This window comes from Arvicanthis niloticus, chromosome 12, assembly GCF_011762505.2.
Source record: "Arvicanthis niloticus isolate mArvNil1 chromosome 12, mArvNil1.pat.X, whole genome shotgun sequence".
Classification (NCBI taxonomy): domain Eukaryota; kingdom Metazoa; phylum Chordata; class Mammalia; order Rodentia; family Muridae; genus Arvicanthis; species Arvicanthis niloticus.
Genome location: NC_047669.1, coordinates 34,244,963 through 34,264,224, shown reverse-complemented (window position 1 = coordinate 34,264,224; position 19,262 = coordinate 34,244,963). Strand labels below are relative to the sequence as shown.

The window sequence follows — 19,262 nt, the reverse complement described above, 5'->3', positions numbered from 1 at the left end:
GGTGGTGAGCGAACAGCCAATCAGAAGTGAATACGTCACTCTAGGCTATATTTAAGCTAGGCCCCTTCCCCGTCTCAGCCCTTCCGCTTCCTTCCGCGTCCTTCCGAGTTTTCCACATGTGTGTTACAGAGTAAAAAGTCCTCGTTTTGCAGTAACTACCCGGATTGCGTCTCTCGTGTTTCTCTTCCGGGCGTGGGACGACACGGGAGGCGCGCGTTATACCATTGTGTAAACATACATTTTCTGTATCCATTCATCTATTGAAGGATATTTAGGTTCTTTCCAGCTTCTGGCTATTATAAATAACACAGGTGGAACAAGATAGGACAAGACAGGGGCAGGACAGGACAGGACAAGGTACAGGAGGGCAGGCAGAACAGGAAAGGATTTGAAGCCCCTGGATTCTAATGAGTCTTTTTATAATAGTTTCTTCTCTGTTTAAAAATGTCTCTCAGAGATACAAAATATTGTTGCAGGTAGACTCTCTGTATATGAATTTTTGTAACTATTCTTCATATTGAAATCTTTTAACTAGAGATAATTTTAGGCTATCTAGAATGATTTTCTGATGATAAACATGAGAACACTCATCTCTTTTCTGATGAAATTGATTCTTGACATTTGAAGAGCAATTAAGATACAACCTGCCAGGTGTGGTGGCAGCAGCACTAATCTGCATTCCCAGCACCACAAAGGCAGGCAGGAAGGTATATTCTGAGTTTCTGGCTAGATTGGCTTGCACAAAGTAAGCCTACCTCAAAATACAAAGGATAAAAAACAAAAGAAAAAGATACGGTGTAATAAAACGTCTTGTGGTCTGATTATTTTAGCTAAAGATTATGTTGATGGCTTTGGTATTGGTATGAGAAGAGTTGGAAAGGAAAATTGGTACAATACCCATCTCAATGTAACTAGGCTTTTATCTGTACTACAGATGTGGGGATGAGGCTGGTTCTTGTGTAACATTTGCTCATTTAACAAGGAATCACTCAAGAATAAGAGCTATGTTGGGAAACTGTAAACTAAGTTCAATGGTTCACTGATTCCCAAAAAGTAAACTCCTCCTGCCTGGAAGAAAGCATCATCCTGCCAACCATCCAGCACAGGAGTTTAAATGCTTCAACCCACTTCAGCTTAGCTCCACTTTCTTGCCCACTGTGCTCAGTAAGGAACACATTAATACACACAACATGTTTATCGTTTACAATTATGCAGCAAGGGAGAAAGAGACCTCAAGTTCATCATGAATGGTCCCCGGTGACTAGGACAACTGCTTGTGGCAGAACATCTCATCTGCATGTGTCTTACTTCTAGATGAGTAAAATCAGAAATCAGCCAGCATTGGCTTGTATACCCCAGAGGCAACATGACACCTAAAGCTGTGAAGGCTCCTGTCTCTATGGAGACTGCAGCCAAACCCAGGTTTATGTAGCCAGTTTCTCTTCATCCTATGGTGTTTCATCTTCTATTGCATACTCTGATTATCCTTGAACATTACAAAAGAGACAGAGATGTTCCAAAGTCACCTCGAGAATAGTCTTTAAACAAACAAACAAGAAAACTACAAAATGGGAGGAAATAGATCATTTCCTCAAAGATTTAATCATCCACTGCCTGTTGTTAAATACTTTTTTTTTCTTTGGTTTTTCGAGACAGGGTTTCTCTGTGTAGCCCTGGCTGTCCTGCAACTCACTCTGTAGACCAGGCTGGCCGCTAACTCAGAAATCCACCTGCCTCTGCCTCCCAAGTGCTGGGAATAAGGGCGTGCACCACCACCGCCCGGCTTAAATACTTTAAATATCCATTGCCTATTGTTTTAAAATTTCCATTTAGGCAAAAATTGAATATACAAAGCAGATACCACCTACAAAAAATAAACTAATTCCCAAGTTTATGCACAAATAACTAGTCCACTTTTTTTGATTATGTGGATTGAAGATCAAAATGACTTTTGTAGGAAGACATTGAGACTCAGGAAATTATCTTCATTCATTAAAATGAAAAAACGTCAAGAAAAAAAACAAGTGGAAAATGATCTCTTTTTGAGGTGGGTTAGAATTATCGAAGCCTCTTTAGCTAGACAAAGTCCACTATACTGGGTTCCCTTTTTCACTTTCCCTGGATCTATAATATCTGCTAGGCTGGAAGCTATACTGGAGAGAAAGAAATTTCTTCTCTACTCTTCCTTGTTCTCCAAGTCCCTGTCCTTTCTACACCAGAAGGTCACAGACATGATCAACCTAAGCACAACACAACATCCAGATTTACATTACAGGAAGTGAAATGCATACTCCATGTTACTTATCCTTGGACCACCTCATTCTTAGTAACATATTGTAAACAATTCTTACTCCTCTTCTATTGGTGTAAGGAAGTTACATGGTGAATACACTATGGGACTGAGATCCCAGCAAATCAGAAACTTACTTAAATTCCTGCAGTTGTTCTTACAGACTGGTTCTCCACACTGAGAATCTTTAAGACTTTGTGACTTCCAGGTGTCCTTTCCTGACCCAACAGCTTCCAAGAATACACAGGCTGAGGCTCCTCCTCTTTTTTCCTTTTCTTGAAATGAGAGTTTTCCTCTCATAAAATATGTCCTGATTATGATTTCCACTCCCTCTCTCTCTGCCCGTTCCTTCCCACCCCTGCTTCCATCCGGATTTCACTCTCATTTTGTCTCTCATTAGAAAAAGAGGCTTCTAAAGGAAAATATAAAACATAAGCAGATAGAACAAAAACTGGCCCATCAGAATAGAATAGGACAAAGGAAAAAGCCCAGGAGAAGGCACAAGAATCATATATAGATAGAGAGACACACCTTCACAGATCCTATAAAAACACCACAGATATATCTTTAAAAAAAAAAAAGACACAAAACTGGAAGTCATAATATGTAGTGGGAGATATTTAAATTTCCAACCCAAATATGTCCGGTCAATGAAAACACAACTCAGTAATTATGAATATATTCTGTAAGCCTAGATTGGGCAGATACCCCTACACTACTCTGTTCCTCAGCTGTAACTTATAACTTGAGGATTTACCAGACCCTGCGTCTGTCCTTCTACCTCCTGCTTCCCAGTCGTCCTCTCCTTCATCGTCTTCCTCCTCCATTGTCTTCCTCCAGTCCTCCCTCTGCTCTCTTCCACCAACCTTTATTTTTCCACCTCCCCTTCTCTCCCAATCACTGACTCCAGCCTTTATTTTACAGATTAAGATGGGTAGAAGGTTCACCACCTGTGTAATGACTCACACCTCCTCTGCAGCCCTTCACAGGAAACGGGAATTAGTATCAAAACACAAGGCCAGGGCTATCCACAACAATAATATATATGCAAAGTACCTGCGTGAGAGACAGATAGAGGATATACATACATACAGACATTGCTGACCATCTACTACTGGTACGTCCAGTTGTTTGTTTTCCCAGTGAGACTCCCTTGTATAAAACGGAATTTTCATTTGTAAGTGGTTATCAATTAGAGATAGATTCTAGGCTGGGGTTGGGGGCATGTGTCCTTTCAGCTCTAGGGTTCCCTCTGGAAACCGGTCCATGCAGCACTGTGAATGCTGCCTCAGTTTCTGTGAGTTCATATATGTGTCCATCCTGTTGATTTAGGGGGCCTTGTTTCCCTGGTGTCCTCCATCCCCTCTGGCTATTACGCGTTTCCTGCCTCCTCTTCCACAGGGTTCCCTGATCCCTGAGGGAAAGATTTGATGAAGACATTCCATTTCAGGCTGAGTGTACTAAGGTCTCTCACTCTCTGCATATTGTCTGGCTGTGGGTCTTTGTATCAGTTCCCATCTGCTGCAGGAGGAAGCTTTTTTGATAATGACTGAGCAAGGGACTGATCTAGGAGTATAGGAAAATGACATTAGAAATCATTTTTCTTGCTACATTTGTTTAGTAGAAGTATTTAGTTTTATCCTAGGTCATTGGGCTATCTAGTCTCAAGGTTCTTGGTTATCCAAGCAGTATAGGGTATGAATCCATCTTGTAGAGAGAGACTTAAGTCAAATTGGATATTTTCTGGTTACTCCCACAGCTTTGTGCCACCCTTGTACTAGCATACCTTGAAGGCAGGGCATCATTATAGATCAAAAGGTTTGGGGCTGTGTGGGTGTTCTCATTTCTCCTTTGATAGCATGCAGATTGCCTTCCTGTACCAAAGATACTAGCATGTTGGAGTGAAGGCTCTGTTTAGGCACGAGATCAACTTCTCTATGTTAAATGAGTTGTGTGGGTGTTGTCTTCAGCAAAATGTCCTTGGTGTCAGTTTGTGGAGTTGTGGAGAAAGTTACAATAAAACAAACTTATTGAGGAGCACCCAAAGCAGCGTCTCCTTTCCTTTCTGCTTTAATATTCTTTCTGCATTTCTTGTATCTTGTACCTTAAAACATAAAATCTCAGCCTCATGCTACAGCTGGCTATCCACTATAAACCTACTACACCCAAACATGATTATCCAGCTGCATTCTGGTCATATTTGCTTGCTTCCCCCTTTTCCTTTTAAGTCTTGAATCTGCTGTTCCGTCTTTAGGCTTCCAATCCACTGACTCTACTCTTGCAGAGGTGACCAATGAATTCTACAGGTCAAATCCTAATTTTGTTTTGCTGGCCCATCTGAAGTATTTCTACTTGAAATGCTCACTTCGCTGGCACTGAGCCACCAACAGACCCCTTTATTTGCCCCCCTTTCTAGTAGCTTCTTCTCCTGAACCTTAAAACACTAGAGTGTCAGCACTCCTCTAGCAAACTACTTTTCTACCACTATTCATTCCCCAAAGAATTTCACTTTCCTTCATGGTTTTAGGTAACATTCAGATGCCAGTGAAATACAAAACTACATTTCTACATAGTCAAAGAAATGCATTTCAAGTAAATCAAGCTAACATTTGCCAATACCAACTTCGAACAGAGTCCCAAACCTGATCTTTCCCCAGCCTAATAACTTCCCAATTCCTTTAAACAACTTTATTAGCTTTAAAATGATGGCCTACCTTTTTATTTGGATGTTGAAACCATTTATTACATTATGGAATTTGGAGGCTGAGAAGAATTAAGTGGTGTTAGCATAATTTGTAAATGATACATTTACAACTTACAGAATTGAAGGGTGAGGGAATCAGGTAGAAGTAATGTGGTTTTTAAAAAAGTAATCATTTAAAATCTGCTTAGATCACAAAGCATTTGAGGTAAATAGAGTAAACACATTTTTAGAACAGTGACTGCATAAGATCTAAATGAAAGCTCAAAATGGGACCATATAAGTTTCAATAATGTATCTTACAAATTTGATGTGTCAATAAAAATAACTAATGGCTAGAGTCCCTCTTCAGATATGCCCAGAATTAGAGTCTGATTTGACCACAAACTCAGGATAAATTATTCTCTCAGTTATAAGCTCGCTTACTGATTTTTTTCAGAAAGCAATCACTATATCAGCTGGGTATGTGACTCTGAGGAAGAATACCTACTTAGCATGCGCAGGACCTGGCATTTAATTCTCAGAATTGCAAAGGGAGAAAAACTCAGCAATTATTGTAATCTTCCACATAAAAAATTGCCAAACATTTGTTGTTGAAGTTTATTACATGTCTGCAATAAGCTGGAGCTATTTGGCATTGCTAAGTAAAAACACGTTTTTAATTTGTTCGTTAAGCAGCTGCTCCTGAATAATAGTTTATTTGAGGTGATTAATCACTTGAGGCCTGCCTGCAGACATGGGACAATGCATTATAAATCACATCTTATTTTCATTCATAGGGAATAGAGTGATATTCATTTTTTGGACATGATTTATCATTTGCAGGTTGTGCCTGCTATCTCTGTGGGCTGGGAAAATGGATGGCTTGTCTTATTAAAAGTCTTCACCTTTTGCTGTAATATTTTCTGCATAGCCAGAGAAAAAGCCATGCTCAAGACCATTGGTTCCTTATTAAGGTGTACTGGATAGAAAGTCCATTGTAGATGTGTTCTTTCACTATCGGTTAAGTCAAACATGGACCAGCATCCAGGCTTTTCAAACATTTGCGTGGGCATCCCCTGAACTGTTATTTAAGGAGACCTACTCAGTATTTATATACGCTCTGTCTTCTTTAAGAATTATGGAAAGCACTTTTGGTGGTGTGCTTTGGAATGATTCCCCCCCCCCCTTGGATTTAATTCCTTCTACCTCTCTGTGACATGTAATCTCAAGGTGATAGCACTTGGTCTTATTTCATAAAATGCCACCCACTAAGTGATAGGGTCCTCTGTCTCTATCTTACCAATGTAAAATTTAGCCATTAGGGCCATTGCCATAAGCATGATATCATTAAGACAATCTGGAGATGATACCAAGGTATTTACTGTAATAATAGCATTAGTTACATAAAGCAAGATGGAAATTTAATCAAATAACAGGAACCAATAATCCTGGGTCCCTGTTGGCTATCTTCACTAGAGGTATAGGAAACTATGATCCTTATATGGCCTTCTAGACTATTTCCCTAAAGGGTTTTGATATGTATCTTTCTGCATGACTTCCTTAGAATATACGTAGACCATAGGACTTTCCAATCAACTTTACATTGTGATTCTAGCTCTTTTACTAGGTTTACAATTACTGACTATATGTCTGGATATTTAACTCCTATGCATTGCAGATTCCTAGTAAGTACAATACAGGGAATCATAACCTCTCTAACGGACTAACCCAATGGTTGAGTGAGTCTTGGCAGAGTGGAAAATTCTCATAACTGGTAATTATTTCTGATACTGCTCACAAACCAAGTTGATAAATCAATCTATCTGAGTCTCAGGGTTTCCTGTTTGTGTTCATTACAAGTGTAGCAGGTTCCAATCATGATATTTCATCTTCTAACCTGAGTCTATAGTGTTTACATGACAAATATAGTTTTAAAGGACCTTTCAGAGCTGTACTGGGAGCAAGCAAACAGGCAATACAGCTAGGAGCACAGACAACCAACCTTCTAATCCTAACTCTCCTTTTTTCCTACTCTCATGGCCTGGAGAAACAACTTGTGACCCTGAAGCTAAGAAGCTATATAACATCTGTGTATTCCCAATTTCTTATCTATAAAATTTTGGTGATAGTGCTGGCCTATGGAATTGCTTGGAGAATTAAACAAATGAAAAAAATATGACTTCAAAAAGTCCCCAATACATAAGCGTTCTAAGTAATTGTTTATTATCATTACTTATTCCTGAAAGAAGGTTCCAATCTTGACTTTTAATTTGCGTGCACACACACACACACACACACACACACACACAAACATGCACATGCATAGGAATGCATGAATCCTGCTTTAACTCATTCACATGTGATCACTTTTACCATAGGAGTTTGAGTCTGAACAAGAACATGTGATTATTTACTACATATTGAAGTTAGCTGAGAAATCAGTTATTAATTTCTATTTATTAGCTAAAGCAGTTATTACTTAGTAGTTATGTTCTACTAAGTGTAAAGTGGATTTTGTCTAATAAGGAAAATTATGTTCCCCTGTTGTAGAGATGATGAATATTATGTTGAAGATGCTCCAATTTATGGTAACTTAGAAAATATAATCCCAGGTAAGTTTTATTTTTCTATAATTAAACATGTCAAAGAAAGCTACTTAATTCCACAAACACTTGGAGGTATCTCTTTTTTTAAAACCACCACAGTTAGGTATCATAGAAGCCATAATTATATTTAGTATATTACATAGGATATATTTGCAAAGGTCACAGTGTAAATTGCATTGTGACATTCAGTACAAGCCAGCAGCTCCTGTTTTTCTGTGAGCTCTTCATTTCACTCTTGGAGTAACAATATATTACTACCAGAATAGTAATAGCATATTTAATTTCAATGAATTTTGACCCTCAGAGAATTCTATGAAATAAAACCACTTCTAGAACAAAATATGATCCACAGAAACAGTATTTTGTGATCTGTATATAAAAGCATGACAACAGTTAACGGCCAGAATAATGAACACTTTCTCCAGTTTCCTGTGTTTTAGCCTGTTCTCTCTGAGTGGAGAACCTGGGGCTGGATGGATGGTGGGGAAAAAGCGGAACGAAGTCATCACTAAGTGGCTTGTGCTTTTATTTTTCCACACGAGTTCTCCACTTGAACCTTCTCTCAAAACTAAACACTGTAACATCCTCAAAGCAGGCAGCTGGGATGAAGCCCCATGGCTGATGAAAGAAACTGCAGCAGGTCTACAAGCCTTCACTCAGTTCATGAGTGGAGTCTCTGGGTTTAGTCTGCTGCAGGTCTCTGTTTCAAACACAAAGGTTTTCCATAATCTAAAAATACCCTAATATGTATACATCTGCCAATATGAAATTATAAAGATAGAGATAATGGGAACTTTATAAGATTCAAATATTTAACTTGGTCCTTTTTTCCATTATGAATGTCCACTAACTTTCTGTACTGTAACAAAAGAAACCATCAGAAATATCATATTAAAGTAGTGTCCCCTCTGTTTTATTTGGCAGAATTATGATCGTTCATATTTAAATTCTTATGAATTCCAATGGCCCAGAGCTCACCAAAAATGTGATTTCCAAACAAAAGTCTACCTGTTGTTTATTTCCCAGATTCTGCCCTCTCACGCTCTGAATTGGGATTAGAAATCTGCTACCTTACAAATACAAGATTTTGATGCTAGTTTTCCATGAACCATGATTTCAGGGACACTACTCTATGTATCTTTTCCCCATGGTGCTTTTCAGAGAAAGTAGAAAGATTATTAGGTACGTTTAGGTATAAGAATTATATCTTCTTCTCTGAGGCCAAATTGATGCATTGTACATTTTTGACAGGCAAGAGGCCACCCTATATTGACATGTGTAGAGATGTCTTTGGGAGAATAATGAGACAGAATAGGATGAAGTGGGTACAAGTCTACTGGCTTTTAGACACTCCACAAGACTCCACATCCTTAGCATGGTGTTTAACAATCTTGAAGTCTTAGGACAGTCCTGCCTAACTGAGATGCCACTTATTAATTCATCACAAATCAGAACCTCAGCCTTTTTATTCAAAATTACAATGAAGTATTTTAAATGCCTCTGAATAAAACATCTTATTCATAGAACAAAGTACAAAACTTCATCATTGATAGACTTTGCAAATACTGTGCTTTATGCCATGTGCTTGCCAGTGGACCATGTGCAGGCACACCCAGGTAACAGATTACACAGACAACCCTTTAACTCCATCATATCTCCAGATCATCTCAAACAGTAGCTTAGATGAGACTTCCACATGCCACTGTGGAACATTCCTATGATACAGTCCACATCTTGAGCTTCTTTCTGTCTGTCATTAACGTTGTGGGCAAAAAACTTCTCAGCCTGATCTGCAGGTAACAGTTCATGCTTTCATAAACTCTTTGCATGTCCGTCTAAAAGTTTACTTAAATAATTCTTGACATTATATATGGTTAGCTAAATATTGTTTGGGTCGTGCGTTTTATTTATACCAGCACTTTTCATTTTTCTGTGGAAATGTCAATCTCTTCTACTCCCAAGAACCACTGGATGAGGACTGCTATGAACAAATGAAAGCTCGGCCGCAGAGATCGGCAAATGATCCGCAGGAAGCGGCTGCTCCTGCACAGGTGGGTCTTCCGGACAAGTTAAGTGTATCTACTTCACAGCACCTGCCCATGTTTCAAGAGCACAGAGAGTGTTTTCTGATACATATTTAGAGTCGCCTGCCAAAAATTTTGCAGCATGAATCACATGTCAGTTTCTGAGAATTGAGCCCTACAAGGAAATACAGAAGTAAAATCAAAGCTCAAACCAAAGACTCAAAATTAGGTATAGTTCAAAAGATAATAGACCCTGTCTGTGCATATGTGTACATATACATATACATATACATATACATATACATATACATATACATATACATATACATCATATACATGGACAGCAGCAAATTGGAAAACATGTTTTGAAAACATCATAAAGTTCAGTTAAAATACTGTTCTTTTTCAAAATCTTTTCTCTTATATCCTCTCACTGATGCCTAGACTAGTCACGGGGACTACAATTCCACACAATTGTGTTGGCTTTGTTTCATGTGCCCAACATGCCTTTTTTTTTACTAGATTAAAAAGAGGGAGGCAGCACTAAAATCTCAATTTTACCAAGAAAGAAAAGCTTGTCTTGGCACACTCAGATACTACATGTAAAGACAGAATCCCAAGGTAGATCCATCTTACATATAATATTTTTACTCTAAAGTTGGTCACACTTTAGGAATTCCCCATTGTGGTAGAATTTTTCTCCTTTACACTTCATTATTTTCATAAGAAATCATACTTTTTAATTATTCTTGGTCTTTATGTGGGACTCCTGACAGCAGGAGTAGAGGCTGCTTCTGACTCGCGCCTGCCTTTGGAACCCTTTCTTTTTACTGGACTGCCTGGTCTAGTCTCAATAGGAAGAGATGGGCCTAGTCTTACTGCAACACAATATGCCAAGGCTAGTTGATATCCATGGAAGGCCTCCCCTTTTCTGAAAAGGGGAAGAGTGGAATGGGAGAGAGGTAGGGGGCAGTACTGGGAGGAAAGAAGGGAGGGGACAGGATGTAAAGTAAATTAATTAATAATTTAAAATTTAAAAAGGCAAATAAATCAAGATGTGACATTTGAAAAAAAAGTCCCCATGTACACAGTCTGATATTTGGGTCATTATAAAATATGCTTTTAGGGGCTGGAGAGACAGCTCAGTGATTAAAAGCACTTGGTTCACAGAACCCACAATGCAGAGCCCACGATCACTGCAAACTCAAGATCCAGGGTATCTGACTTCCTCTCTGTCTTCTGCAGGCAGAGAGAGAGAGAGAGAGAGAGAGAGAGAGAGAGAGAGAGAGAGAGAGAGAGAGAAGAAAGGAAGGAGAGAGAGATATGCACATAGCATATACACATACATACTCATAAACACAAATCTTTAAAGAACAGTTTTCTTTTTAAAAACTAGAAAAAATACATGATGTATCTTCTGTTAAACTCGTGATAATGAGTTTGTAAGAGAAAAGCTCTTGAAGGAGATGAAGATGTAATTGCACCATCTAGAACTGCAGAGACCCACACAGTTTTAGCTATACATATACTAAGAATTCTGACTAGACATTATGATTAAATACATGGGAATTGCACAGAGTAGCTTTGTTCGAGCTGCATGTGGTTTTTACTCAAGTGGAAATGATGCAAAACCATGTAAGACTTTGAGTCTGCTGTCTTATGAATTGTGCATTTAAAGATACTATTCAGAAAACTAGTCTTTGTTCTATTACATTCTTTTAAATTTAGTTCCACACATTACAGTCGTCTCTTCCTAATTGCTCAGTTTCACTTTATCAGCACAATCATGACCAATTTGTTACTCTAATACCCACTGCATTGATTAATCAGAAAAATGTAGGAAATCTACAATAACATGTGTATGCTGAAGGAAAAGGATGTTTTCTGGGAAACATGTGGGCCATTTCATTGTCCTTTGAAAATGATGTATGTGGTTCAGAGACTGTAATTTGAGTATCTTGGTCTACATCAACAAGTTAAGTCAATTGCTAGGAGTTCATCCCAAAACCTAGGAATCAGATTAGTTCTCAAGGGTCCCCACATCCTATAAACCTGAAGGCTACACTCATGATGCTCCTTTTATTTATTTATTGATCTCGGATCAATGTTCTGCCTCCGTACTGTATCAAAAGCATCATCTTCCTTCCCAAATCAATACTGATTATGCTCTTCACTATTTCTCCAGAGTCTTTCAAGATCTTACAATTTTGATTAATTATTCTTTTCTTCCTGGAAATGAATCATTGTTATTTGCCTAGCCTGTGTGCAAATGATTTCTATATTAAGAAATAATAATAGAAACCCTCTTTTGATCTGCCTTTCCCTCTAATTTCTGAACTGGATGGAAACTAGGTGGGATATTTCCATCATCATAATTTCTGTTTCTTTCTAGAGATTCACAGCTTTTTACCCTTTGCTTTATGTCCAACCCCTCCCTAGTCACTCAACTAAGCCAGCACAGGGAAAGTCTGAAGTATTTATGTACAACCATGATACTTTCTTGGGACTCACATTTCTTTTACCCTGACTCTGCCTGATAAAATACGAAAGTTATTGGGCAGCCACAAATTATTTTGACTGATTTCTCTATAAGTGCAGAAACCAAATTTCAAACACTTTGAAATAGAAGGAAAATTACTGCCTTATATGATAGTGCTAAGAATGTATTTTGCATTTGAGATGATTGTGTAGAGAATCTTTCTTCAGTCTCTTCATGAACTCAATACCTCTTTGAATTCTGCTACCAGCAGACACCTCAGTGAGGCTTGGCAAGCTATTAAAGGCCCGTGTGTTTTTCCTTCTGACTCAAGGAAAAATTAGCTTTTCTGTCCTTGAGAGTAAATATCCGCCTTAAAAATGCCATTAAATATTCCCATTCCTGGGCCATTCCCTTCGGTCCTGTTGCCAGGGTGATAGAATGAATGCAATGGGTGCTTAGTCTGGCATAGGTCTTAGCATAGTCTTGCTTAGTCTTGCTCTGGCACATCACTCCAAGTATCTAAAACAGAGTAAGACAAAATTTACCCAAGAAGATGAGGGAGTTCAACAAAGTCTCAAAAGGCCAACAAATAGCCATTCTTTCTTGGTTCTAAGTGCACTTCACTGGCTTTTCACCTGTCTGTCTGGGGAAAGTCAAAGCAGATGACAGTACTAAAAGTATACAGCAGTGAATTGCCAAGTTCACTGGGATACAGAGCAGAGTGGGGGAGTACTTGGCATCAAAATAGGAAACCTTAAAGGGCAACACAGATAGCTATACTATACACATGAAATCCAAACTTTAGTCCGTAGGCTGTGATTCTGAAGAACAGATAATAAAATATAAGAACGAAATTTTGAAAACAGTAGTTCAGAGGCAAAACCTGAAAAGGGGATGACATTTGAAATGTAAATAAAGAAAATATCAAATAAAAAAAGAAAGAAAAGAGTATATGGGATGAATGGTGGAGAGAATAGATAGGAGTGTGCATACCAGTTAGACAGCTATTTTAGTTTTGCAAAAATGATTAAAGCATAGCAAGTCTGATAACAAAACGAAAGAGTATGTAAATAGAGCCATGCCTTCTGCCTAAAATAAAAACACAAGGCACTTCCTTTATACCAGTAGGAAGATACTTTCCCAGGCACTAGAAGTTGTTCAACCAAATGTCACTTCCTCACCCTCTGGTGTCACTGATCTGGTCTTAGAGGTCAGTCTTGAACACAGATAGCTACACTATACTCAATGGAAGTCCTCCAACTTTAGTATGAAGCATGTAATAATCATAATGCCATTTGCTTTTGAACAATTATAGCTTTGATATGTATTTCTTCATTTTACAATCATATCAATATTATGAGATCAATATTACTGCTTTCATTTTTAAAGCAAGATTACTGAGACTGAGTAAGGTTTTTTAGAAGCTGTGCACATAGTAAAATTGAGACTTAATCTGCAGCATTCCTACAACCCATTAACAGTCTGGGCTCCAACCTATCAACCTGTGTTTCCCTATATTACCTTAGTTTCCTGTCTTCTCTCTGACATTGACCTAGCTCTAGGACAAAAAGGAAGAATAACAGTTCCATTCTATCTTAGATGTCAGTTGTGTAAGATGATCTGTTTGCTTTCTGGTTTTGTTCTGTTGTTTGTTTTGTTTAGTTGTTATTATTTTGTTTTGTTCTTTTGATTTTTGACACAAGGTTTCTTTGTGTAGCCCTGGCTGTTCTGGAACTCACTCTGTAGATCTGTAGACTAAGCAGGCTTCAAACTCAAAGATTTGCCTGCCTCTGTCTCCAGAGTGCTGGAACTCTGTTTGCTTTATTCTTATGAATCTTTAAAATAATGTAAATTAAGAAGCAAAGGAAGGATTTGTGAGTACTTTTAAAACTTAAAATCACTAATTATTAAGCACATTATTAATCATACTGTATGATTTGTAAAATATCTTTCTATTATGCTTTCCCTCATAAGCAAATTACAGTACAGTCATTTGGTAGTAGTGATGTAACGCAGAAACTACTTGAGATGAAGGTAAAGATAAAAATGGTCCAAAATGTTCATGTAAATTTTGATGATGGGAAACGAAATTAATGAAGGTTCATCTAAATACTATTTTTACTCAAAAGTCTTGAATTGACTATTGATTTGTTGTTGTTTTTGTTGTTGTTGTTGTTAACTGTCAACTTTGGCGAAAAAAGGTGACCAAAGCAAGAAAACAAATTGTTTTTCATAGACCATGGAAACTTGTAGAAGTCTTGGAAGTTAAAGAATGGACTAACAGTGGAAAACTAACATACTTTTTTTTAGGTACCTGCTGAAGCTCAGACGTGCTATGCCTCACTGAATCACAGTGTGAAGGGGAAACGCAGAAGGCCCAGGAAACAGAATAGCAATTTGTCAGACAGAGGAAAGGATGCACAAGCCTGTACAATGGATGCCAATGTTGCTCAGATCAATATGGTAGAAAGTTTCCCGCCAGATAACAAGGTAGTAGAGGAAAGTATTCATGATGATCCTGCGAGACTGTTTGGGTTGATCCGTGCCAAGAGAGAGCCTGTAATCTAACTGAACCATGATCATCTCAATGATAACACCCTATGAGAGACGGTTAAAAATCCCTCATGTGACACAGAAGAACTGGCAGGGTGACAGTTTCTTAATTTGTCTATGGGATGGTACCTTCCTTGTTCTTATGAATTGCATTCCTACACACTAAATTTAATTAAAATTAGCTATATGGATTCAGCTAAAGAATATCCGAGTAAGAAAAGTAAAATAATAAAATCTAGTTTGCAACTTAAATTACTTGATAATAAAATCAAAATGAACAATAATATCTAATAAGGACAAATTTTTAAAAATCAAAGTACATACATGCTAAAGGACACCTTGAATAAAAGAGAAAATCCAGTGTCTTGAGAAATTAATCAATGAAAATGTCTTTCATCTATGTGAAAAAATAAGTTTAAAAAATTTCTGATTGAAAGTGCACTGCCGAGAAAAGTAGAATAATCTTGAGGAGTATTTTTCCAAAATGTAAATAATGTTATTAGTTTTAAAATTGTTATAAAAATAAATCTTTGCAACAATTAACAAAATAAGAACTTAGAAAATTCTACTAGTCAGAGATAATCAATATGAATAACTTTCTCTGTGTTTATGGATATTTTACTGGATATAACCATCTATATGTATCAGCTTTTCTTTTTTTCTGTTTTAACTTAAAAGTAGAGGATTATGCATATTATTTAAATTTTCTTTGTGTATCAAGAGACTATGGCTTTAAGTCTACTATATTTAACTAAATTAAAATGTATTCAATTTAGTACTTGACAATGCTGGGAAGCAAACACAGGGACTTTTAGAAGAAAGACAAGTACTCCACCGCTGAGCCTCATCCCAAGTCTGTCTCATAATTCTAATGTCTACATCATATCTCATTTATGATTAAATCAGAACTTATTTGAAGAAGTTTAAAGACTGCTTAAGTTAATTCAAGTTTCTATTTTATGTGCTCACAAATAATATTTTAATGAGACTGTTCCAAGACATGTCTGGATACTTATCTAGTTTCTTCTTTGTGTTAAGTGTTTAAAAGGGAATTAAATGTTTAGAGATAAGGGTTTGCATTGTTAATGTTCATAGGTCAGATCTCTGAAAGGTCAGCAATTGGAACAAAAGTATAAATACACTTTAGATTCTAAAGGATTATTTCACATTGTCTCCCAAACGATTAACTCAATAAACTTCAGCACAGCATGGAGATGCATAGCTGTGACCCAGCATGCAGGAAGCTGAGGTAGGGAGAGAACTGTTAGCTCTAGACTATCTCGTACTAATGAGTGAATTCCTGGTCAGCCTGGGCTAAGAGGAAAATCGTGTTTCAAAACAAAGAATCAGAAATAAAATCATGTCTATTATTCTCCATTGAAAAAGGAAGCTTAACGGTAGGTAGTCTATAATAAGCATCTCTAAGGTGTCATAATATGTATTTAAAAATGCTACTCTGACATAGAAGCTTTGACACAAAACTTGGATTTCTTCTATACATTATGTTTTTACAATATTTTTAATTTTTGTAAGTTTTGATATAGTTATATGATTTCCCCTTCCCTTTCGTTATCCCCAAACCTCCCCATACATCCCCTCTTGCTTTCTGCAGTGACCTCTCTCTCTTTAATTGTTACAAATATGTATGTGTGTAATTTGAGAGCTCTACATGGAGGCCATTTTTCCATCTTTCAGTGTAGTGTTCCCTAGTTGCCCACGTTGTTTGTCTAGAGCTGAGACCCTACGAGCTTTCCCCTCCATGATGGCATGTCCACCATTGCTCTGATCAGTCAGTCTTGTTGATGGGACTTATTGTTTTTATTTAAATTACCATTTGATTTTGAACATATAAAAAATAATAAAAAGTAATTTCACAATTTTCCATGTAATAAGAGTGTCTAGACATTCTCAAGTTCTTTGTATCCATGCAGGGTTCTGTCTGGTACCCCACATTTCAGCTTAAAGAACTTCTTTAACTATTTTTACCATTCAGGGCAATGAGTGATAAAACTCCCCTAGCATGCTGCTGTACATTTGAAAAAAAGCCATTGTATCAGTTTTTAGAGAAATTGTCACTGGGTAAAAAATTTCTAAGTTTGAGCTGTGTTTCTTTGAACAATCTACTGTTCCTTTTTGGGTTACAGAGATAATATCCAAAATCTTGCTGATTCCCTGACACTTAACTGTTCTGAGTTGCTGAATCAAAGCTGCAGGATTTGAAATAAGTTGAATGTCATTTCCTTCAAAGACTCAGTCATCCCTCTAGATTTGAGAAGCAAAAAAAGAAATACCTGTCCTCATTTGAACATTGTGGTTGTATTTTCCCCCCAATGTATTATGAATTTCCATCAGAGACTCATTTTCCTCAATAACAGCATTGATGGGGAAGTGTGAGTTCACAGACCTCATTTTGTAATGGAAGCCCATTGTAACAACCTTGATCATTTTGTGAACATGTCTACAGATAGTTTGGACAGTAGTGAGCTCCTTTCTGCTTCACCTCCACTTATCATCCTGGAGCCTCTGCTTTTCCTTTCCTTTTCTTTTTTTTATTATTCATTTTATTCATTTACATGTCAAATGATATTCCCCTTCCCAGTTACCCCTCCACAAGCACCACCTATCCCATTACCTCTCTCCCCCTCCCCTTTGCCTCTATGAGAATGTTCTTCCACCCAATTCACCCACCCCAGCCCTACCCCTCTAGCCTACGCTGGGGCATCAAACCTCATTGTCCCCTCTCATTCATGTCAGATAAAGCCATTCTCTGCTACATATGTATCTTGAATCCTGGCTCCCTCCATGTATAATCTTTGGTTGGTGGTTTAGCCTCTGGGAGCTCTGGGTGGTCCGGTTAGTTGATCTTGTTCTTTCTGTGGGGTTACAATCCCCTTCAGCTCCTTCAGTCCTTCCCCTCGATCTTCCATTGGACTACCTGGGCTGAGTCTGATGGTTGGCTGTGAGTATCTGCATCTGTATTGGTCAGATGCTGGTAAAACCTCTCAGGGAAGTCCACCTTTTTCCCTTCCCCTCTCCTTTCCCTCCCAGGTCCCTCTCACCCTCTACCTCCTGTGATTGTTTTATTCTTTGTTCTATGTAGGATTGAAGCATCTACATTTTGGTCTTCCTTCTTCTTAAGCTGCATATAGTTTGTGAGTTGTATCATCAGCATTCGGAGATTTAGGGCTAAAATCCACTTATCAGTGAGTACATACCATGTGTGTTCTTTGTGTCACTCAGGATATTTTCTAGTTCCATCCATTTGCCTGTGAATTTCATGAAGTCATAGCTGAGTAGTACTCCATTTTGTAATGTACCACAATTTCTATATCCATTCTTCTGTTGAGGGACATATGGGTTGTTTCCAGCTTCTGACTATTATAAATAAGGCTGCTGTAAATAAAGTGGAACATGTGTCCTTGTTATATGTTGGAGCATTTTGGGGGTATATGCCCATTAGTGGTATAGCTGGATCTTCAGGTACAATGTATTTAGAGTCTCTACAGAGGACTTCTCTGGGCCCCTTCATGATACATATATGCTCCCACAGAATAATGTCAACATTTTCTGGAATGTCAACAGTCTTACTGTTAATAATGGTCTTCATTTTTACAGCAGGTTTGGCCAAAAATAGGCTTCTTCTTTAAAATATAATATTTTTATTGGGTAAAACATACTGAGAATTGTACTTTATTTTTTAATAGAGATTTTCCAACTATTTTGAACATTTCTTGTAAAGTATCAAGTTATTTGGACATAATTTGATATTTTACATGTTTATTTTTTCTATTATTTTTTTAGTTAGTATACAAAGTAACAAGTTTTACTTTGGCATTTGTGTACATGTGTGTGTGTGTGTGTGTGTGTGTGTGTGGGCATGTGTATGTGTGTGCATGTGTATGTGTGTGTGCATGTGTATGTGTGTGTGCATGTGTGTGTGTGTGTGTGTGTGTGTTGATACTTTGCTCTGATTCATTCCCTTTCCCCACTTACTCTATAGCACCTACCCAGTATGAATTGGCTCTCTCCTTTCCCTCAGTCCCCTCTTCTGCTTACATGTCACATATATGCCATTACCATATTTTCTCCAAATTTCATAGGAACCTTCTTCCTCTCTAGTGATTCCCTTTTATAACCTTTACATAGAGACATTCACAAGAAAGTACATTCACACACACATGGGACTACATATACACAAAGAAAAAGAGAGAGAGATTTATATAAAATTATAAATTTAGATTCTGCATAATAGAGAAAACATGCAGCATTTTTATCTTGCTCGATATAATGACATCCATTTTCTTGGCAATGCATGATTTCATTTTTCTTTGTGGCATAAAATTCTGTTTGTATATTACCACATTTTTTGGTCCATCTTTGTCTTTTGTTGATGGGCAAGGGCTGGTTTCAAATCCTGTGTACTGTGAATGATCCAGCATTAAACTTGGATATACAGGTATATCTATGGTATAATGATATAGCATACTTTGAGCATGTTCCCCAGATAAAAATAGCTGTTTCATATGGTAGTTCTAATTTAAATATTTTTATAACAGCTAAACTAATTTCCATAATGACTACACAGGTTTACAAGTCTACCAGCATGAATATCCTCTTGGGTCATTTG

At 37.5% G+C, this 19,262-nt stretch overlaps 1 protein-coding gene across 1 annotated transcript in view; it reads left to right on the top strand.

Annotated features, from left to right (window-relative positions):
• Trat1 (T cell receptor associated transmembrane adaptor 1) overlaps window positions 1-18,343 on the top strand; it is a 38,663-nt gene extending 20,320 nt beyond the window's left edge. The window contains exons 4-6 of the mRNA XM_034515803.2: window positions 7,524-7,585; window positions 9,542-9,630; window positions 14,393-18,343. Coding sequence (XP_034371694.1) covers window positions 7,524-7,585; window positions 9,542-9,630; window positions 14,393-14,650 — 409 coding nt within the window. The 3' untranslated portion in view covers window positions 14,651-18,343. The remainder of the gene's footprint in view (window positions 1-7,523; window positions 7,586-9,541; window positions 9,631-14,392) is intronic.
• The last annotated feature ends 919 nt before the right edge of the window (window positions 18,344-19,262 follow it).